This window comes from Eulemur rufifrons, chromosome 16 (assembly GCF_041146395.1).
Source record: "Eulemur rufifrons isolate Redbay chromosome 16, OSU_ERuf_1, whole genome shotgun sequence".
Lineage (NCBI taxonomy): Eukaryota > Metazoa > Chordata > Mammalia > Primates > Lemuridae > Eulemur > Eulemur rufifrons.
The window spans coordinates 56,337,075-56,361,337 of NC_090998.1; the positions used below are offsets into that span (position 1 = coordinate 56,337,075).

Below are 24,263 nucleotides of genomic sequence, written 5' to 3' on the forward strand. Positions count from 1 at the left end.
ATTAGGAATTATTATCCCCATTTTCCAGATGAGGAAACTGATACTTACATGCAAAAAGTCCACTCATTCCTTTTAAACAGCTTTAAGTTTTATTTAAGATTCCTTTCTTAGCAGCAGACCAGGGGCTAAAGAATGAAAATCAAAAGAGATGTGGGTAGGGGACACTATGAACAAGGTCAACCTTTGTAAATGCAGGCTATTTTTCAGTTTGATATCTTAAAAAGTCACAGATAGCCTGTCCTGAAAGAGGTTAGGAGTACAAGCATTTGTAAGGCAAAACAAGATTTGGAATGTTGGCAAGGAAGCCTCCACAAAAGCCTTTATTTTCAGTTAGAGTGGCTAAATGATTTTCAAATGAATGAATTAAAAATTAATTAATTAAATGTTAGGCTTCACTCTATATCAATAGCATATGTGGTGGCCACTAAAAGAAAGAGGTGCTCTTAAAGAGGCTAGTGGTTTCAGAAATGTTTTTCATTGTCTTTGAAAATAATTGAAGCCACATTTCAATGTTAATAGACACTAATGAAAAGAATCTTGTACTAACAGAGCAAGAAGGGGCTTTAAAACTCATGTGCTTTAGCCCTGTCCAATTAGGATAAAAAATAAACCCCAAAACAATGACCTTGACTTGCCCAGACCTAGAGGCAGTTACTGGCCAAATTAGGTCTACTAAAAACCTGCTTAGAAATAGACTCATGGGATGATTAAGGATCAAAATTTACATTTTAAAATAGTAGGCTTTTTTTTCCTTTGTTAAGTACTATCTTCCTCTGGAAGAGCTTTTAAATTTATCATCAGAATTATTTCCACATATTATTCAATAGCATTTTTATATATCAGATATATTTTATTCTGATAGTAACAGAATTTCATCTTTATAATGTAATTATCCATTTATTTATTTCCAAAATAATTGTAAAGTTATTGTTATTAAATTTTAAATATGAGAATTAACAAAAAAGATTAGTTAGCTATAATGACCAAACCCTAAGGCATGTTGTTAATGTTTTCTTATTTGTCCTTTTAGTCTTTATTTTCTACGAACATAATGTATTATGTTATTTTTTAAACTTAACACAATGGTAGTATGCATAATATACATTTACATATGCATTATACTCTATCTTTAATATATTTTTATATCATTAAATATTAATCTATGATCTAATTCTCATTTACTATTTGTATCTTAAAGTAGTCCCTTATTGTTACTATTTTGGATGAGTTCAGGGTATTTTTGTTTTTATTTTTAGAGACAGGGTCTCACTATGTTGACCACACTGGTTTCAAACTTGGTCTCAAGCAATCCTCCCACTTCAGCTGCTGGGATTACAAGAAATGTTTTGCCTTAAAAAATAACACAACGATGAAAACTTTTATAGCAACATCTTTGGACATTTTCTTAATTACTTATTTTAATATATCAATCTACTGAACTATTTTCCATTTAATAACAAAGTATCAATTTACTATGATTTCATCTCATTCCACCATTGTTATGGACTAAATGCTTGTTTCCCCCCAAAATTTGTATGCTGAAATCCTAATCCCCAATGTGATAGTATTAGGAGGTTGGGTTTGGGGAGCCAATTAGGTTGTGAGGGTGGAATCCTCACTTATAGGATTCAAGCCTTTATAAAAGAGACCCCAGATATCTTTTTAGGCCTACTTCTGCCATATGAGGAAACAAGGAGAAGTCAGCAGTCCATAGCCTGGAAGAAGACCCTCACCAGAACCTGACCATGCTGTCTCCCTGGTCTCAGACTTACGGCCTCCAAAACTGTGAAAAATACATTTCTGTTGTTTATAAACTTCCCAGTCTATGGCACTTTTGTTATTAGAGTCCAAACTAAGAAAACCATCATTATTATTTAACTCAGTAAACAAATTTTTCTTGAAAGATGCCTGTTTTTATTTTTCCACTTACTTAATTTTTTAACTTTTACCTCTAAAGCATTGGAGTTTTTAGGCATTTGCTTTTAGCAAGATAAAATAATAGTTAAATATATCACTGAAATAGGAAAATAAATTATTTCAAAATGATAAACTGAACTTCTGTTTTTTCAAGTTTTATCATACGAATGATCTCTGTTATAATCCTATTTGAAGTGAGAATGGAATATTAAATGTAGTACAAGTTGCACTAATTAGGTAATAATTTCTACAATGTTACTACCCTAACAAAGATAAAGGCATTTTATTTTGGCTAAGCATTACCTCATTCATCTTGTAGCTAGGAGAGACCAGCTCACTGTTCATGTTTACCATACCTAGAGAAAAACAAACACAGCTTCCCTTCCCAGATGATAAAACTCCATTAAAAGATTTACTTCTGAAGCAGCAATTAAAGAGAAATGACTGTGGGTATATTCACATTCTATAAACAATTTTCATGTTCACTAGGAGGGACCCTCTCTCCTGGTAATCCTGATGTCAAGAGTCTCACAGGACTCATTTGTACTGTTCATAACTATGGGTTCTGTGGGATTTTTTTTAGCTCATGCTTTATAAACAAGTGAGCTTTTTCATTTGTTCCTAATGACTTTGGTTTATACAAAGAGATCTTAAACTGTCCCCAGAGCAATCATTTTGCTGAAATGTTATTAGAACATCTTTACAAATTTAGCAACAAAAGGGGGTTTCATTAACAATCGAAGTCATGGAGAACTGAGGGCCTTTGGCATGTTGAGTGCTTACCAATCTTGTTTTATTTTCAGGAATGAATAAAAATGATCTTGTGAACTTTACATTGATGTTTTCTTTTTATCTGGTGGATGGGTAAGAAAGATGAGGAGTTGATGGAGTGGGAAGAGATACTAGAAAAAAAATCATAGAAGTATTCTTGGGCTAATCAGCTCTGTCTTTGCTCTTCTGAGGAACCACATGAATTTAAACAATCGTACTTCCAGCGTCGGCTAATCGAGCCATTTCTTTCCTGATATGTTGGGGGTTATTTTTCAGTGGACCATCAGCAGACTTTTGATTATATGTGTAAATAGATATGTTTTATTTTCATAGTTATCAAATTTCATACACCTGCTATGTACAAAGGAATGGCTGCTGACAAGACTAAAATTGGAATAGCTGTTACTTTTAAAGCATATCCAAATTATGCCTTCTTTCTCTTGGTTTGTGACTGCATATACATATGCAGAACCTGTCCCTGTTCTAGGAGGTTTGCCTTCAAAGTCTTCCTCTACCCAGGACTTATCTTGGATTCCTTCAGGGTGATCTGTCTGTCATTTTATCCAACACTTCATTGCTGGGTGTCCTTTCAAGATTTCTTCTTCTTGCTTGCCATACAGCAGCTCCTTAAAGTTCCTAACTTTTCAGTCGCCCAGAGGCTGTTCTTAACAAGTTTCACTTCAATGCTGGTGAGCAGAATGAATAGTTATTGTTGGATATCCAGTCTTTCCAACATCAAATATTTCTCAAAGATGACTGATTAAAATCTGGATTTAAAAGAAGTAATTTAAAAAGAGGTTAGAGGTTACATCTGTAGCCAATTCAACCCTCAGGGAATTATATGTTGGATGCACTGGAATTACTCTGCAGGTCATTGGTTAGGCCCAGAGCTTGGCAATGGCACCCTCTGAAAGGATGTAAAATTTTTAAAGTGATGTCAACAAGATGGTGGAGTAGGAAGCTCTCAACTTTCCTTACCCCCATAAACACACTGATTCAGCAACAATATATGGACTAATTTGTTTGTGAGAAATCTAGAAACTAATCAAAAGGTTCCTGCACCACTGGGGAGTGTGAACCCAGACTCATCAAAGCCAGCAGAGTGATTGAGGACACACACTCACCAGAATCTCTATGGCCTGGCACAGAGTCATATGATCAGGAAGAGATGCCCTAGCTCCCAGCTTTGCTCAGGGGAGAGAAGAGGTTGGTTTTGCATACAGTATCTCAACATTTTCAAAAGGGCTCCCCAGACAATTACCTTTTGTCTTGCCTGTCCTGGAGTGCCGAAGGATCTAGAACAGTCTAGCTATCTGAGAGAGAATATAGATGGTGGCTTGAGCTAAGGGACTCCATAGTTTTTCTCCTTGCTGAGCACAGGAGTGGATGAAAAATCCTAGTTCTCAGCTACCTCTTAGAGGGAGAAAGATTTGATCTGTGCATCCTATGCTCCAACTTTTCTGGCTGTGCCCAAAGAACGAGCATCTGCTTTATCAATCTTAGAGCTCTGATAGGTCTGCCACAGTCTAGCCACCTGGGACTACTACTAGGGAGGTTGAGGCAGGGGGATTGCTTGAGCCCAGAAGTTTGAAGTTGCCATGAGCTATGCTAATGCCACTGCACTCTAGCCTGGGTGACAGAGTGAGACCGTGTCTCAAAATTAAAAAAAAGAAGATTTGTATACTAAAAACTAAAAGCGTTGTTGAAAGAAATAATAGAAGGCACAAATGGAAAAAAAAATCCCATGTTCATGGACTGGAAGAATTAATATTTTTAAATGCTAATATTATCCAAAATGATCTACAGATTCAGTGAAATCCCTGTCAGAATCCCAATGACATTTTTTAATGAAATAGAAAAAAACATTTTCACAATTCATATGAAACCACAAAAGACCACGAATAGCCAAATCTGCTTTCTTGAGAAAGCAGAATGATGCTGGAGGCATCACACTTCCTGATTTCAAAATATGTTACAAAGCTACAGTAGTCAAAATAGTATGGTACTGGCATAAAGACAGATGCATAGACCAATGGAACAAAATAGAGAGCCCATATATAAATCCACACATATATGATCAATTGCTCTTCTTCGATAATGGTGTCAAATACACACAATAGGGAAAGGATAGTCTTTTGAACAAACAGTGCTGGGAACACTGGATATTCACATGCAAAAGAAAAAAATGAAATTGGACTCTCGTATTACAACATAGACAAAAATCAACTCAAAAAGATTTGAAGATTTAAGTGTAAGAACTGAAACTGTAAACTTCTAAAAGAAAACATGGGGGGAAACTTTATGACATTGGTCTGGGCAATGATTTCATGGATATGACATCAGAAGCACAGGCAACATAAGCAAAAATGAACAGTGGAGCTACATCAAACTAAAAAGCTTCTGTACAGCAAAGGGAACAATCAACAAAGTGAAAAGACAGCCTACAGAATGGGAGAAAATATTTGCAAACCATACATTAGTTAAGGGGGCAATCTCCAAAGTATATAAGAAACTTGTTCAATACAATAGCTAAAAACTATTAATCTGATTTTTAAAAGGGAGTAAGGAATTGAATACATATTTGTCCACAGAAGATACAGAAATGGCCAAGAAGTATATGAAAAAAATCACTAATCATCAGGAAAATGCAAATTGAGACCACAGTGAGATATCACCTTACATCTCAGGTTGGCTATCTTCAAAAAAACAAAACAAAGAGTGGTAGAGGATATGGTGAAATTAGAACCCTTGCACACTACTGGTAGGAATGTAAACTGGTGCAGCTGCTGTAGTAATCAGTGTGGAGGTTTCTCAAAAAATAAAAAATAGAACTACCATATGATTGAGTAATCCAATTTGTGCATATTTATCCAAAAGATAAATCAAGAAATCAAGGTATCAAAGACATGTTTAGCACTCCCCTATTCACAGTAACCAAGATGTGGAAACAAACTAAATGTTCATGAACATATGGATGGGTGAAGAAAATATGGTGCATACATACAATGAAATACTATTCGTTCTTAAAAAAGAAATGCTGCAATATGGACAACATTGATGATCCTGGAGGGTATTATGCTAAGTGAAATAAGCTAGTCACAGAAAGACAAATACTTTCTGATTTCACTTATATGACATAGCTATAGTTGTCAAATTCATAGCATTAAAGAGTAGAACGGTGGTTGCTAGGGGCTGGAGGAAGGGAAAAATGGGGAGCTACTAATTACTAATGGGGCATAAAGTATCAGTTAAGCAAGATGAATAAGCTCTAAAGATCTGCTGTACAACATTTTACCTATAGTCAACAATAATGTATTGTACACTTAAAATTTTGTTAAGAGGGTAGATCTCATGTTAAGAGTTCTTACCACAATAAAATGAAATTTAAAGAAAAAAATGACACTTACAAAGGATAAACTACTTTTACTTAAAATTTTTGTTTTTACTTTCTATCATGTAGTGTTTTATTAAACAAGAGAAAGCAGTATTCAGTGATAATAATCTGATAATTACTACTAAAAGAAACCAGTATATCTTGTTTTCATGGTCATTAGCCATCTCTAAGCTAAGAAAAATAGGAAAGATTTCCATGTATAGATCATTCTCAACTTACTATATAGTTTTTATAGTATGAAATATCGTCTCTCAGAACGGAGCTCCCTATGCTGAAAAAAGTTGATAATAGAGACATACAAATGCAGATATAATTATAATAATGTAGATACTATTATGTATGCTAAATAAAATAAGATGTGTAAACTGGAACATAGTATTGCACAAAAAGTTATTTTCTATCTCTAATGCCCCTTTAGCCAGTTTCCAGGGCTTTGGACTGGGCAAACCATTTTATTCATTTGTATATGTTTCTTACACTGTTCAGTATCAGCCAATAGCACCTACTGGATAACAAATATTAATAGATAGACTTTTACTGGTGACTATACTATGTGGCACTCAAGTACTTTGCAGGCAACATAGTTTAATATCTGCTGCTACATTTTTTCCTTTATATGTCTATGTGCCTTTTTTGCTTGAAAGTGTTGATATTGGAGACTGGTTCTATAGGTGATAATAAACCTAACTCAACAGACTCTATCCTTATATTCTTTTTGATATATTAATAGCTTAATAATTTCCTTTAGAAAGTAATTTGTTAATATCATACCTATTATGAAAATGTGCATTGATTGATGAGTTAGTGATTTTAGTAGATATTTTATTGTTTTTTCCTTACAAGTTTTTATATCAATCTCTTGGCCAAAGTCATGCAATAATGTAACGTTGTGCTCTGTAGCCTATAATATTTGGAGGAAAAGACTTGTCCTCTTTCATAACTATTGATTTAGAGAAAGACAAGAGCTCTTAAATTTCTTGTTGAAGTGGGTAAAGATGGAGGCATCTCTGTAATCTTACGTTGTCTCTACCACGATTAAGCACACTCTTCAGAATGCTTTCCTTACTGATATTAGGTATGCCCTGTGGCAATCTGGTCATAAACAGAGCAGGGAAAAGAACATGTCACCAACCATTGGGGAAACTTTTATTGGTACTTTTTATAGGGCATCTAGGGCAAGATGGAAGACAAGAGAAAGATATGATGCTCTTTGATGGTTTATTCTATGTCTGTGTTCCTTTTCTCTTTCTTTTTTTGGAGACAGAGTCTTGCTCTTTTGCCCTGGCTAGAGTGCCGTGGTGTCAGCCTAGCTCACAGCAACCTCAAACTCCTGGGCTTAAGCAATCCTTCTGCCTCAGCCTCCCGAGTAGCTGGGACTACAGGCATGCGCCACCATGCCCGGCTAATGTTTTCTATATATTTTTAGTTGTCCAGATAATTTCTTTCTATTTTTTAGTAGAGACGGGATCTCGCTCTTGCTCAGGCTGGTCTTGAACTTCTAACCTCAAGTGATCCTCCTGCCTCAGCCTCCCCGAGTGCTAGGGTTACAGGCATGAGCCACCGTGCCCGGCCCTGTGTTCCTTTTGTTTCTTTAAAAACAAACCAAGTGAACAAAATTCTTGTTTTCTAATACTACAAAGAAAAATGGCTTGAGTTAGCAAAGTTAAAGTAACTTTTCCCTAAATAGGAAAAGTAGAAAAACATGGAATACCATAGGTTTAGCCTTTCCTGGGAACTATGAATTTTGTATATGTCTTAACAATTCTATGTATTTGGTATAATGTCATAATATGCTGATCATAGCCCTTCTTAGCTATTTAACAAACTGAGATTCAGATCATCTTACTGGTAGTCGCCGAGACACTTCCTCCTGTTTGCCAAATATTCCTTTAGCCATAGAAGTGTTTTAATCATCAACATCCAAAATTTTTTAAAGGCATTGTTTCTGTTTGTTATCCATAGAAAGCAGTTTGTAATTATTAACCCCATTCAAATTGTAAATGAAAAATTTAATAATACACTAATGAAAATTGTAAAAAGCAGAATTACATTTTTAAACTTTTGCATAGTATTGGAGCATTCTTTCAGAGATACATTTTAAAAAGTCAGTAAATGTGAAGTATACACTGAAATTTAAAGGAATAATATTTAGTAAAAATATTGCTATGTCAAAATAGACATGAAAATTTACAATTGATGAATAGCCAAGCCTAATACAGTATCTCACTGTAATATTAATACTGAACTTTGGAGTCAAAGTCAAATATTAGTATATTTTAATAGTCATTTTTATAAACATGCAGAAAAGAACTTTTTGCCTTCTCATCATTTGCTACTTATGTTTTATTATCTGCTTATCATCTGTATTTATGATCTTCTAGGTTTCAAAATTTGGAAAGTAGTTTCAGGAAATTATTATACTTTTATAAAAAGTTACCAAAGAATGTAGGAGAAAATGTTTCTGTTTTATCCAAACTAGTGTTTTCTTGTTATTCTTGGGTCTACCAATTATGATAGCAAAATCTTTGGAGAATAAGTATATTAGTGTTGGTGAAAATAAAAATTGTCTTCTTTTTATTGGTCTGTGAAGCCTTTATTTTACTGTTTTTATTTAAACAAAGTTCTGGCCGGGTGCAGTGGCTCACGCCTGTAATCCTAGCACTCTGGGAGGCTGAAGCGGGTGGATTGCTCAAGGTCAGGAGTTCGAGACCAGCCTGAGCAAGAGCGAGACCCCGTCTCTACTAAAAATAGAAAGAAATTATCTGGCCAACTAAAATATATATAGAAAAAATTAGCGGGGCATGGTGGCACATGCCTGTAGTCCCAGCTACTCGGGAGGTTGAGGCAGTAGGATCGCTTAAGCCCAGGAGTTTGAGGTTGCTGTGAGCTAGGCTGACGCCACGGCACTCACTCTAGCCTGGGCAACAAAGCGAGACTCTGTCTAAAAAAAAAAAAAAAAAAAAAAAACCACACAACAAAGTTCCAACCATGGAAACAAAAATTACATTCAAAACAACCTTTGAATAAAGACATTATTTTATTCATTCAGTCAACCATATTTTTGAATATTATTACTATATAGTATTATTCTCTTTTAGGTAAAATCTAATTAACAAAATTATCTTTTTAAAAACTGACTGTAGTAAAGCAACATCCGTCTTTATTTTCAATACTATGAAGTTTTTAATTAACAGAAAACCACCATGGGTTGCTTCTTTAGAATACCACTAAATGTCAGAGACATCGTCTACTGTACAGGAGTGTCACTACTGGATGAGGATGTCTGGGAATTCATATGGATGAAATTCCACTCTACCACAGCAATTTCTGAGAAGAAAATATTATTGGAGGCCTTAACTTGCAGTGATGACAGAAATTTACTAAATAGGTAGGCCAATTCATTTTCCAAATTTATTTGTGCAATGAAAGTAGTCCCTGTTAATCAAACTGCTCTGACGTTGCTTTTATTTTCTCGATTATATGTTAGTTATCCTAAAATATATCTTCCTAAAGATAATGAAGACTGCCATGCTAGCATGACTAAAGCTACTTGAGAGATTATATATTTTTAATGACTAATTATTTTATATAATTTATATACCTGTGTAAGAAAATATTTCATTATAAGAGGAAGTGTTTGCTATAAAGAATTTGCATCATCAGATCAGAATTATGATTTCTCCAGCCACAAGATTTTTAGAGTTGAATTAATCTATTTAATTAATTACTATGAGTTTGATCCTCTTTCTTTTATAAAAGAAATTTGTTCTATTAATAAATTTATATTAGTAAAGTTTGCACTGGACTACTTCTTTGAAGAATATGACAAACTAGACCATCTAATTTTAGTAAGATTATAAAAATGTTTAAGTTAGTAGACTAAACATTTCTCCAAAATTCTATTCTTCTAGGCTTCTAAATCTGTCACTGAATTCTGAGGTGGTTCTGGATCAAGATGCAATTGATGTCATAATCCATGTAGCTCGAAATCCACATGGCCGAGACCTTGCCTGGAAGTTTTTCAGAGATAAATGGAAGATATTAAATACCAGGTAGAAATAATAATTCAATCATTTCTACTTCAATGAGTAAATTAAAGCTGACATATGAGGAATAAAGGGCCAACTTTTATGTTACACCTAAGATACGTATAATAGGATTAGATTTTAAAATATTCAATCAAGATGGGCTTGCCACTCCTGTGATACTCAGAATTATTTTAATGATTCTATAACATTACTCATGCATTAAAGATTGATTTCCTTAATTAATTATATGTGGAAATGGGGAAAATGCAAAAGGTTTAGCCAAGCAACTTTTCTGGAGAATGTATCAAACTGTCCAAAGTTGAAGAAATCATGTCATAAAACTCTCTATATATTGAACATGTTATAGAAAAAATAATTTGTAAATCAGATATAAAGGTATTATAACAAGGAAACTTTAATTACTTCTGTAGAATTGTTTTAAATTTTCTTTAAATATGAACATCATAAAACACCTGAAATAAAACCATAATGTAGAGAAGGAACATTAATCATTTGAATCAATGCATGATTCCAGTTGCAGTAAAATTTATTCCCAGGACATCTTGTTCATGGTGAGAATTCTTTAGCCTCAATTTTAGAAAATATTTCATTATGTATTTAAATATATTTTAATACATGCTAATTTATTACTCTGATAATCTCTAAGGTCTTTTAAAATTAAATTTATTATGGAGCATGTAGATTGTTTCATGTTTCTCTCTACCTTCAATGTTCCCAGACAGTAAGCAGACCTACTATTCTTTCTCTTAAAAGCTGATATATAAACTTTATTATTTTAAGCACACCTTTATCAGTTGCCCTGGTATAATGAGTTTAATTGGAATGGATTGTCATGTTAAAACACATTTCTATCTACAGGTATTTCATTGTCAAAAAGCACTGATATTCCTATGAAACATACTCACTTTTTTTATATTTTCAGTTCAGAAATTGGAATAATTGGAATATTAGAGCTTGCTTTGTTATGGATCTAATAGAGTGAATAGACATACACTTAAGGTAAAATTAATGTATACAAGCATTTCACTTAAAAATAGCAAATATCTAGCAATACACAGTTTCTTTAAGGAGTGGTGTTGTAGTTCAGAGTTCAATGCAACACATATATATAGGCATATATTGTTTATTGCCTACCAAAACATGTTTTTTTCTTGGTATGCCTATTTTGTTTCACTGAGAGTGTGTGATCTCCACCCAAAAGGTAGAAAGGTTAAGGTTTCAGCCTATCTACAAATACGATAGTGTTTATCTTGAGAAATAGGAGCATCTTCATCTGCCCCTACTCCTCTGTCAATCCTTGAACACTGGAGTTCGTGGGGGCTCTGTCCAAGGTACTCTTTTCTTCCCACTCTGCAGGTTCTTCCTGATTTTAGTTGGTATCTACTCTCATGATTTCAATCACTCCCAAATCTATGTCTCTAACTCAGACATCTCACCTAAGCTTCACCCTGTGATAGACAATTGCCCATGGAGCTCCTATTTTGGAGTGTACCTGCAAAGCTAAATCCATGATTTTACCCTTGTCCTCTTTCTGACTAAATCTTATAGCCATCTGACCGATCACTCAAACCAAACACCTGGAAGTCTACATAGGTTTCCCCTTTTCCCTGGCTATATATAGTAGTTAGACTTGAGATCTTATCAGTTTAGTAATTCCTAAATATTTCTTGAATTCTTCCTTACTTTTCCTGCTACCCCTTCTCTACTGCAGGTTCTCAACTCTTGCTAGTACCTTACAATAGCTTTTGTCTCTCTGCCTCTGTAATTATACTCACCTCTTTGCCTCTCTGCCTCTGTAATTATACTCACCACTACACACATGCACATTAGCCTCTTCCTTTTGTTCCAAGAGTCTTTCTGAAAACCAAATGTGTTTTCCTTGCTGTAAAACTTTTAATGATTCTTTGCCACACTTACAATCTAAGCTACTTAATATGTTCTCTGCATAACTCCTCAGCCTCTTGTTCTTCTATCCCCTGCCTCACAAATTATGCCCTCTTAATACCAAACTGCTTATAGTTGTCTGCACACACCATGTCATTTCACACCTCTTTGCCTTGGTTTATGTTGTTCCTCTGCCTAAAATTACTTTCTTCCCTGCTGCTCAGAACTACTCCATACTCAATTTAGATGCCATCATCTCCTGGAAGCCATTCTCAAGACCCCACAGCTAAAGAGACCTTCTCTGAGCACTGTGTGTAATTTTATCATCACTGCATTTAGCCACATTAAATGAAAATTATCTGTTTAGATGTCTAGCTCTTCAACTGGACAGTAGAATACCTTTAAGGAAGGGATTGTGCCTTATTCATCTTCATGTGATAGTATAAGTAGAAATATTTGACACTCTCTTAGAAAAAGAATTTTTTTTTCTAGATGGTAGGCCACTTTTGTAACCATATACTGATTACTGATGATCATTTATATTGTTATTTGAATGCTTTTTTGTTTGTTAACAAAGTAGCAACTAAGTAGTTAACTTTTTTCCCGTGAAATAATTAAATGTTAGAATTATAACAAATCACAGTGGTCATTGAGTTCAGTCCCCTCATTTTATGGCTGAGAAAACTCAATTCTCCAGAAGCTAAGTTACTTAAAATCCCATGTTAGGGAAGTATTAGAAAACCTCTTATAACAGTGGCTGGACCTTTGCTTCTAAAAACCCAGTCTTGTTCTTAGTGTACTTACCTTACTTCTAAGAGTATGACAGCCTGTGATAGGTATCCTTAGCATATTAGGGAAAAATCAGTAAAATGAGAATTCTTTCCAACTTACTGGCACAAATAGTTCCTTGCCTGTATCCAAGCCAAGTAATTGTGTCTGTGGTACAAGGATTATACAATTCAAATAAACAACTAGATATTTTATTTTAATACTCACATGAACAAAAAAGCTAGTATTTAGGGGAGCATTTTTGAGAAATTTGGCTCAGTTTCTAAGAATGAAACAGGAAATTGCAAATGTCAATTATGACTGAGTGGAGCAAAAGTTCTGTGTGACATAGTGATGATGCCCAAGTTGGTCTTGCAGTCCTTTCTTTTGTTGGGATTCTTTTCCTTTACAGCAAGTTAGGTTACTTTATAGTTGCAAATTTTAAAATATTTATTTCTCAGGCCTTGGCTTAGAAATATGCTAGTAGTCCCTAAATCTTATGAGAGGACCTCCTTTTTAAAAAAAATTACTACAACTTAGACTTCTCTGAAACGCTGAGAACCAAGTCAAGTGGGATCTGATGGTATCCCATAGCCACACCTCTTTTCACCTCCTTAATTCCCCAGAGAACCCCCCTTGAATGCTTAGAGATCTGGCAATCTCTGACAACATTGGTCAATGGAACCCTTGAGAAAAACTGTAAGAAATATTTATGGTAATATCTTTTAAATTATTACCTGTATTGACAATAAGACTATTTTTTTTATCTTTTAAGGTATGGAGAAGCATTATTTATGAATTCCAAGCTTATCAGTGGAGTCACAGAATTTCTTAATACTGAAGGTGAACTCAAAGAGGTAAATATTTTAAACTGAGTTCTAATTCTTTTCCTTTATAAACATATGAAATTATTCATTTACTTCAACCATTTCTTTCCAGCAGATTCACATTCACTCCTTTTGTACACATACATATGTACACACACACCCACCCCACATCCCCATATTAAAGACTTGACTCAATTCATTATTTGCAAAGATATTTCTAACATATTAAACATTAAGTGCCTGCAAAAAGTGTTTGAATGCAATGATTTTCAAACCTGGAGATGCAAAATTCACTTCCGAAATCATTGAGCCAGTCAGCTGCTCTTCAAATGATTCTATGAATCTAATTTAGTCCCAGCAGTGACTCGGTATTTGTATAAAAGATTGAGGTTGATGTTGATGTATAGAACATTAGTGTTACTGCTTAGTGGTGAGTCCTAAATAGATAATGGATAACTGGACATAATAGTAATGCTTCATGCTATCTAGCTTGTTAAATGGAACAAATTCTTATGCATAAAAGGAAACATATCTAGCAATACATATTGACATTAATAGTTTGTCTTAAAACTGTACTTGGTACAATCACAAATGAATTTCATTGATGAAAATAAACTTGACTTTTTAAGGAGTAGTGTTCAGGTTGCAGAGTATATAACATTTCCTTTTTAGGTTCTTTCTAGTTTATTTCTCTGGAAATGTAAACCACCTAGGTTTGGGGTTGTTTGTTTGTTTGTTTGTTTGTTTTACCATTAACTCACATCACTAATATATAAGAGATGAGAAATAAGGAGGAATAAGACAGGAAAGAGGAATGAAATATAGATTCTTTTAACTGATCACAATGAGTTGGGCTTCAAATATCCTGTTGCCTTTTCCTCTGCTGCTCTTTTCTGTTATGAAATATAGCTGCTATTTGGCATTGAGAATCACGGCTTCTTGAGTTTTCCCTGACAGAATGCCTTATGCTGTGACCCAGAGCTAATCGCAGCATGCAGCATTCCCCCAGCAGCACCCACCCTGGCACCATCCTTAATATCTTCTAATATTGCTCTGTTTCCTATGATCATCCCCCATGCACTAAGTTGGATTCTTTCACACCATAAGCTAAGCTAAGCAAAGTCTCTGATTGTAATGATTTGAAATTCAGCTTTTATCCCTGCTATGTGTCTTCCCAACCCTGAAGGATTTAGTTTTGAAAGCCCCAGAACACTTTTTACTATATTTTATTAATAAAAGAAGCTAAATGGAAAGGACTTTCTTCATATCCATAGGAAACAGAAAGTAAGAGCAATTAAATTGATGATTCCTTCCAATTTGCTCTGTATTTAAATGAAGTACTTTTAATTTCATGATGTTACATTCAATAATCTGAGAATGAAAGACTTATTTGTCACAACCAGTGCAGCCATTGAAGTGAACACAGAAGAGAGAGATCCCTCTCCTTTTCCCTCTCCTCTTCCCTCCTTTTGCTCCCTTCATACTCCCTTCCCTCTTTTCCCTTCTCCTCCTCTCTTTTTTCTCCTCTCCTCCCCACCTCTCTCCTATTCCCTTTCCCTTCTTCTTTCTTCCCTTTTTCCTCTAACTCTGTCTGCCTTTCATATTTCCCTTGACTTGGTAATGCCCAGGCCACAGGAAAAAAAAAAAAAAATCTTTAAATGGATATTTAATTGATTTTATCACATACTGACCGTTTTGTCTTACACAGTTCACTTATGTATTTAATTTTTTACACTTTAATTGCCATTTTAGATGTTTCAACGTGTGCCCATCATGAAAGGTGCAATTCCAAAACTGAAACTGAATTGTGGCTTTTGTTTCATTATCTGCAAAGCAGCTAACTTCACAATACAAACTCTCAGTGGAAAGAGTGATGAATCCCTTCACTAAGAAGTTCCTTGCTCTGACTTTATAGTTTAACAGCTTCTGCCGGAGGCTTTTTAATACTTTCATCATCTAATCATCCGCTATAGTGGATGTTGTCAGGTGGGGTGGGGCTTTGGTTTGTAGTGCCCATAACTTCCCTTTCTTAAAAGGAAGGGGCTGAGGAAAATTCAGTCGAATTCTCCCATAACTCATGAGCCCCATAAGCAGAAAATCCAATGTGCTCTCTTTAGTTAGGCCAATTCTCATTTCCAAGGGTTTATAGATCAAAAGGGAATCAGCATCTTTATGAATTCTGAAAACGCATTTGAGATTTTAATGATCTACATCATCTTTAGGTGCAGTCAGTAGAGAAACTTATATCGTTCCCTGGTCCCTTCCCCAAGACTGCATTCTGGTACCTGAAACTAGAGTTTCCTTTTAATTACATGGCTTTAGCAATTTGAACAATATTTCTCCACAAGGCAATCTATCATTTCCTTAATTTTAAACTAATGGAGATACAATCTCGTGGAACTTCAGAGGGTCATTATCATTTTTCCACACTAATGCCCATTAACCAATCTTTTTACACACCCATCTTTCTGCCTCTTCTACCTAATATATAGCACTGTTGTAGAGGAGCATAGATCCTGTGCATCACAGACATCTCATTTACAGTTTTAAAATAGAAGATATAAACCTCATAATAGGGCAATGGCTAATTCTGTTCATTTATATACTTACTAAGAGTATATTATGTTTTGCAATTTACTCTAAAAAGTTCATTTTACAATGTTGGGGTCTAGGGTACCCTGAAATAAGAGGTTTTTTAAAATGCTAAAATCTTTTTAAATAGAGAAATTAACAGACATGCCTAGAAGTTTTATGCTAAGAAGATCAGGGAGCACAAAGGACACTGCCATCTTACTAAATGTTATTTTGTAAAGTGTCTAACTTGCAACTTGTAAAAATAAAAGCATAATGTGGGATAAATATTTAGGAGACACAATAAAAAATAATTAATGGCAGCAGAAAATCTACTAAAGAGCTGAAGAAATAAGCAAACTGGAATGCTAAATGCCTTCCATCTACCGTGAGGCCTCTCCAGGGCAGCAGGGGTCTATCGGCTGCTGTGAGCACGCTCTAGGACTAGCAAGACGGCCGCTCTGACCGCATGTTTGCCATTAGAGCTGTGGAGGAATATGGGGCATAAGATCAATTTATGGCCACTGTGGAAAGTGGGCCAGATGTGTTCTGATGAATAAGCTCCTCTTAAGATGCGTATGAGTCACCCCAGGCTCTCTGAGCTCACGAGGGAAGTATTCAGTGCACTTAAATAGTGATTTAAGAAATGAATCTCTGGAGATCCACCAGTTACATTTTCTATTGAGAATTCTCTTGAAGGATAATCTGACCTACTATCCTTGTGTCAATAACACATTCATATTTCAACCCATAGTTTGCCGTGAAGGAGGACTTAAGAGTTGTACTTCACGTGTTCAGGCCGGCTTGCCATCTGTCTCACAGAGAGGCCAAGAGCATGCTCCTCAGAGTCAAGTTGCCAAAAGGTCATTTATCACTATCTGGTGTATTCCGTGACTACCTAGGAAGAACGTAATAAAGCAGAACATATTTTAAAAGGAGTAGATGTAATTTTTTTTCTGATTGACATATAACACGTAAATAATGCCATTGTAATATTATCTTTTTGTAATAAATTAAAACAAAAAATTCAAAACAGATAAAATACATTATTTTTTGCTCTACAGATATAGACTGAATGAGTCCGAACATAAATATATAAATATAAATGTATTATTGTGTTAATCAGCCAAAGTTTACAGTTATGATTTTTATATATGTGTGTATGTATATATATGGCATGATTTCTGGAATAATGAAGACAATAAATATCAATCTTTTCCCTTCCTCCTGTTTCCTTAATATGTGTAAACTTGATCAAATGTCAAATCAGTTTTAAGGACAGCACAGATAATTCTTTGTTATACATTGGCTATTCCACATATTAGCCATAAAAGCACGATGATTTTGAAGTCTTCTAAAGGATCTATAATAGCTCTGAGATATGGTTATCCACTGTTAATGCTCCTGGGCAAAGGGCTTTTTAGGAGAGTAGAGGATAAACTTTGAGAAAACCCAACAGTATCATGTAATCAAAGTAACATTATCATAAGCAAACCAAGCTATCCAAGGACTAATTTCTAAATTAATTCAGAAAGGTATAATTAACTACATTTCGAACACCCCTACTGCCACCACCATTCCTCCCTGCCCCCGCGCCAATCTTGATGCACTACTTTTCCCTCCTGCCACATCCTCCACGTGACGCCACCGCATGAGGGATCACACCCCACACTAATTATGCCACATGATGCTTCTGTGTTGCAAGTTGATTTTTCACATTTGTCTATTAGCATCACAATTGTTAATCCGTTGCCAGTTTCTTAAGACATGTTGAACAGAAAAGAAAAACTGCTAGTATTTAATCTTGAAGTAAAATCACTGAGTATTCCCAGAGTATGTGAACTCTCTGAATAAAATCTTATATTAATAAAAACTATGACAAAACATTTAAAAACATAATTTAAACACTCAAATTCTCTAGCTAAATGAGACCATATTCTTCCCTTATTCTTTCTAAATCTACTCAGGTGATTGCAATGTCATTAATCATTCAGTTTTCATAGCACCATTTTTTCCCCACCCCCCAATAACTTTGATAATCCCTTGACATTAAAGATAGGATCAAGCCCTATACCACTTATTTGGAGAAGATGAGGAATAATTTTCTCTCTACAAACAGAAAGTGAATATTTAGTTTTTAAGGTTACTTCATACATTGTATATGCCTTGCAATTATAACTAGTCTTGGCCACAATCCCATCAACCTATTTTGAAAAGATAAATTAAAGATGTCTGTTTTAATATCTATTCAGGAAACATGAGGCTGAATTTGGAGCTATTTAAATTGTACTGTCCATTCTTTTCTCCTTTCTGTTCCAAATCAATTACATCACATCTAATTGACACAATCTGTTATATTTCATTTCATTACCAAGCTCACTCCACAATATCAAATATACCTTCTGTAGCGATTGTGGTACTTTGTTTAAAATAGATTCTCGTTCATATATGTTGAACATGAGTTCATTTTAAGGTATGTAGATTTACCATTTTAAAATTTTGGTTTTCAGCTAAAGAACTTCATGAAGAGCTACGATGGCGTAGCTGCCACTTCATTCACACGAGCTGTGGAAACTGTTGAAGCCAATGTGCGCTGGAAAATGCTTTATCAAGATGAGCTTTTCCAATGGTTAGGAAAAGCTCTGAGACATTAATACATGTCTCTTGTAAACAACTCAACTCAGAATTTTGTGAGAAGACTTGCTTTATGTGGAATGAGGAAAACGTTTTACATGGAAAATGGCCAGATTTTCAGCGTTAACATGTGGGAGGAAATTTTTTTTTTTTAATTTTTTGGTTTTGAGGGATATTTTTTATTTGTTTCATTCATTCTGTTTTGTTTCTCTACTGGGTGTTCTTCTCTAAAGAAAATCTTGCAAGTGAAACTAGCCATGATTGCTTCAGCTGTACATTCATTGCTGTACAGGACCAAATATGATAGTGATGCATGTCGATGTTGCAGTCAGTTTGGAAAAATATATTCGGAATATTCTGTGCATGGATGTATGGTCCTGCCTGTGTTCCAGCATGCTTGTTTAAAATGTCCAATGTTGTATGTGAATATATGTTACATCCAGGATGGGCATTATGCAAAAGCACAAAAATTACATATGACAATCAGTGTTGCAATGGAAGAAAAACTAAAAAAGGGAATTATTCTCAGTCTTGGGCGATATGAGAGGCACAGTACCCCTGTAAGTGGTCAGCATCACTTATTTCAGCACTTGGATTGTCTGACAATGATTAATGTGGTTGCTAACTCATCTTCTTTGAGTTGAAGCTGTGTAAACATTTAAAAAGGCATATAGATAGTGTATGCATATGTATATGTACATAGGGAAGCCCCATATGTATATAGTATGTTGTACACTGCACATGTGCAAAGAATCTCTTCAAAGAAAATTTATTTCTTTTCATAAACTTATAAGGCCTTGGAAAAAGCTTAGAAGAATTTATCTCAATATTATCCTTCCTGTTGCCTAAGTTTCTCAAGTGTTACGGATTTTCCATCTACTTCTTGAACAATGGTCTATTCTACTACATGAAGATGAATTCAAACAAAACTTATGTATAAATTAACCACTCTTCTAATTCTCCTAAGTAGCATCCTTGCATATAGAATCTGTCATCATTTTTGGTCAAACCTCCTATTGCATGAAACAGTAGTGTAAACTTATAATTATCAGTGCTGAGAAAGTGTTTATTTTCCCTCTTGTTTTCCCACCTTATTTGGGGTAGTCAAGAGAGTTAAAATTCTTTGTGTTGGTCTTTCTCTGTGTGTTGCTCTAATCCTCTATTAAGCAGCCATACCTCAACTGGGTCTATCAGCATTTAATGACCTTTGATGCCAGTTGTGCCATCCCTTTAGAAGAAAGGTTACTTTTCTTGTGCTAATGTACAAAGCTTTTCTTTTGGCACTGACAACCCTGTTCTACCTGGGAATTTTGAATAACCATTTTCATGGCTGTGTGTTACATAACACAAATGTTTTTAAATGGTATTCTCACCCAGTAGGCCAGCTCTTCAAACATTGCTTAGATGCTTCAAAATTAACATATTTTAAGTTTACAATTATAAATTACCAATACAACTACTACACATAAGCCAAATATTTGTGGAACACTTCCTATCTCCCTGAGGTTTTCCGTTCCTTCAACTCTGGCAAATCATTGAAACAAATATATTATAACACCAATGTCACTGAATACTGAAAAACAAATCAAAGTTTTTAGAAACTGGAGCCATAGAATTATTTTAAATTTTGTAGAAAAGGAGCAATTTCCTAATCCATAAAATAAGTACCAGCAAAAAATTGAATTTTATTATTTAAGCAATTAATATCTATTACTCCTACCTGATTTTTCAGCATTTCATTCAATTCAAATACATTCATTTGAAGTATTCCATGTGTTGTAAAGAAGACATGGTAATGCTTAGTATAAAATCTAAAAGTTATCCCACCTATCGGAAATGATAAAATCCAACTACACACATCACATTTATGAAATTCTTAATTAAAGGGAAAAGTTCTGAAACCTAACAATAATAAATATCACACTCCTATGCAGGTATAAAACATGCACCCTATCACCACTGAAGTCATGTAATAGAAAAGATAAAAAATTAGAGATGGATGTCTTGTTCTGTGTCATAAATTACTGAAAATTCTTAGTAGTTGTGGATTTTTGTTTTGAGTAAAATTACCATTTCTAGATTTGAGTTAGAACCACTTTTGTAGTTCTTTTTTCCTCCCCAGTGTTAATAATTGTAATCCTCTTTCAGTATTTTAGTGGCCTTGAACAACTGATTTAGCTACAATATCAAATCTTAAGTGTATAATTATGTGCAATGTTCAATACCTCATACAATATTTGTTCAACAGTATAGCTATATCAATGACATTGAGATGATGCTTTTGTTCTACATATTTTTCAATAATTTATCCTTTCCAATGTTGAAAGTATCTTTAACATTTTTTAGTTGTTTAAATAAGTAATATTTTCAAAATAATAAAATAACCAATGATATCTCTTGGAATATTCTGTAAAATATAGTTATAAAATTCTATTTTCTACTTAGAGTTTTTATCTTTTCTCTCTTCTTTGTCTGTTTTACAAATCATATGTATGCATGAAATAACAAATTGTTGAAAGTGTCCAACAGTCTTAAAAATTTACTATGCCAATATATGTACAAGAGCAAAACTTGGATTCAATTAGAAAGGACTAAATTATTTGCCACATTGAGTACTCAACATCTCCAGGTAATTTGTAAATAAAATCCCCATTTTTACACATTTTCCCTAAAATCTTCTTATAATCTTTGAAGTTTTTAAAATATACAATCTTAATCTCCAAGGTTAATATCTACAGTGCTAGGTATATTATTGAGTTTCACTAACATGTAATTTAGGTGGGCCTTAAACTCACCTTGGTTTTTATTGTTTCTAGAATTATTGTTCTAGTCATATCACAGGACTCAGATTTTTACAATAGTATCATTTACAAATATCATAACTATAATATCTTACAAGGTAATTGAGATTATGCCATGTATTTATAAAATGTGTTTCATTTTCAAAAAACTTTTACATATTTTGACTCCTGACAAAAACGAAATAAATTTGTTTATGAAAGGCAAAGATAAATAAGGCCTGAAGGAATTCACATTCAAATAAATGAAAAAAAAAAACAAAGAAATAATGGACTAGTCAGAATAACGGCAACATGAAAAATAATTATGTGCTACAGAGAGGAAGTAAATCATTTTTAGGTAATAGATAAGATTATGCAACTATTTTTATACACTAGTTCTCAAAACTTATATGGTACTTAGTATAATTTTCATTGTTTGATTTCAGAGCACTTAATTGTATTTTACAGAAATCTGTAACATTTTGAAATTATAACAAAATAATATAAACTCTAATAATTGGAATATAAATTGAAATAGAATTTGTCCTTAAGAAAAGCTTTTTGAGCAACTTAGTAGTATCAGTAAGTTGCAGGAAGAATGTCTAGTCTACTTATGAAAAAATAGATCAAGTTTTCTAAAATGGTTTTAGCATACTATTTGTATATTTACAATGTATTAATTTTAAGTTAATTATATATTCTTTAAAGCAGATCCAATGATACTTATCCTAGGCAGTAATTTATTTGTTCAAATCAGTGCATGTGAACTTGAGTGCAAACATGTTCTTGTAAATTATTCTAGAATTCCAAATTTTCATTATATAAGAGTAGCCTTTAGTTTAATTGCTTTGAATTAATGAAGAAGTTTTCTTAAAAATAAAATATTTTGTTTAATATGATATAGATTCAGGAAAAGTCTAAAAAATGTACTCTACTAGTTTTTATTTTCTATTTTAAAATTTTTTTAATTTTTATTTTAAAGTTTAGATAAAGTTTTAAATCTGTCAAATATTTAATAAAAGCAGTTGTTAAAATATCTGTTTTAATGTTAAATATACTACATATGTGCCATTGCATGCATTTTATTTTTTAAATAGGTTTTTCACAAACTGGCACTATTAGTAGACAGTATGAATTTTACCCCAGATTTTGAAAACATGACACTTTAATGGCTTTTGTTTTGGATATTTAATAGATTAAGGATAGTCCTTTGAAGATATTTATCTTTTGGACATTCCTTCATGTATTACTGCACTGAGAAAAAAGAAAAACAAAATGACTGCTTCTTTATTTTGTTCCCACTTAATTTTTTGTGTTGTATTAATGTTAAACGAGTTTAGGATACAGGGAAGAAACCAAAATTTGAGTGTCTACTAAATGCCAAGCATTTTATAGGTATCATCTCAATTAACAACCCTGAGAAATGTCATTAGATCTAGTTTATCAAAGAATAGACTGAGGCTGAGTTGTTACCAGTTTACATAATTAATTAATGGTATTAGCTGGGATTCAAAACTCCGAAAACCCAAGCCTTGTATGGCTCAAATTAGTTATTAGTTTGCCTCCAGCATGGATGAAAACATAATGTTTATCCATACAGACCAGTGTCTATACACAGGAGATTTGAATAAATATTTAGCTCACTTCATCATTGTCATTAGATCATTTTAAAGAAATGTTAATTAGTGCATTCTGGTTTACCACTCTTTTCTTAACAAGGTTACTTCATACATTCTCTAAAAGGTTTTCATCAAAACATTTCACATTAGTATGTTGTGTAGTGGGTTTTAAGCTATAGTAGGTAATTAACGGATACTCCAGCCAATGAGACATGAAAAATAAGTGAAAAAAAGGAGAATGGATTGCAAAGCTTTTCACCAGTGGGCCAAAAAGAGGAGGTTAAACCTCTGTCTTTGCATGTGGAGGAGACATACTAGTCTAGTCAGAACTTTCCTTTTGCTTAGCAATAAGGTCAGAGAAGTATTTCTCTCTTTCTGCTTAGAACTGTAGATGAACTGCAACCGGCTTAATTTACTTGAAGTTCCATTTTCAATGGAGCTGCTGTGTGAGATACAGTCTAAGATAAGTGCTTTGACTTGCCTCTGCACGGGTCAACTTTCTTCTAATCACACACTTTTTTATGTCATATAAGTAAATGAAAGAGTGAAACATTTTATAGAAAATATTACACTGGAGTTAAGAACATCTGCTTTGAATGTGCAGTGCATTTATTTTTTAAGTCAATCATGTAGTAGCTATCCTTTTTAATCCTTGCTGGGTTCATGGTATTGCACTTGCTCTTGTACACAATTCTGTTCCCACCTTTACCTAGCTTATGACCTACTGGGTGAGAACATTCATTATTACGTTTTTTGTTATTCATTTAAAATTAGGTTATAAACTGCCATTTCTCAAGTACAAAACATTTTTCAAATTAGTTTCTCCTCAAATGTTATATGCGACTTTTAAAATATTGTGTAACAACAATTTCACATTCTCTGTTTAGATGCTACCTGTGCATCACCATATATGAAGATATTTGCCATTTTTCACTGCTATATTTTAATCCTTTTGCAGTTTCATAATCTTTGAAAACAGGATTACAAAACTAAAACAGATTAGGACTATGAAGAAGTTTATGCATTGCCCACTTATTTGAACTATAAGG

The 24,263-nt window shown here is 33.8% G+C and overlaps 1 protein-coding gene across 1 annotated transcript in view; it reads left to right on the forward strand.

Moving 5' to 3' along the window:
* Positions 1-18,835, forward strand: part of TRHDE (thyrotropin releasing hormone degrading enzyme) — a 367,060-nt gene extending 348,225 nt beyond the window's left edge. The window contains exons 16-19 of the mRNA XM_069490875.1: positions 9,303-9,470; positions 9,994-10,134; positions 13,559-13,640; positions 18,692-18,835. Coding sequence (XP_069346976.1) covers positions 9,303-9,470; positions 9,994-10,134; positions 13,559-13,640; positions 18,692-18,835 — 535 coding nt within the window. The remainder of the gene's footprint in view (positions 1-9,302; positions 9,471-9,993; positions 10,135-13,558; positions 13,641-18,691) is intronic.
* The last annotated feature ends 5,428 nt before the right edge of the window (positions 18,836-24,263 follow it).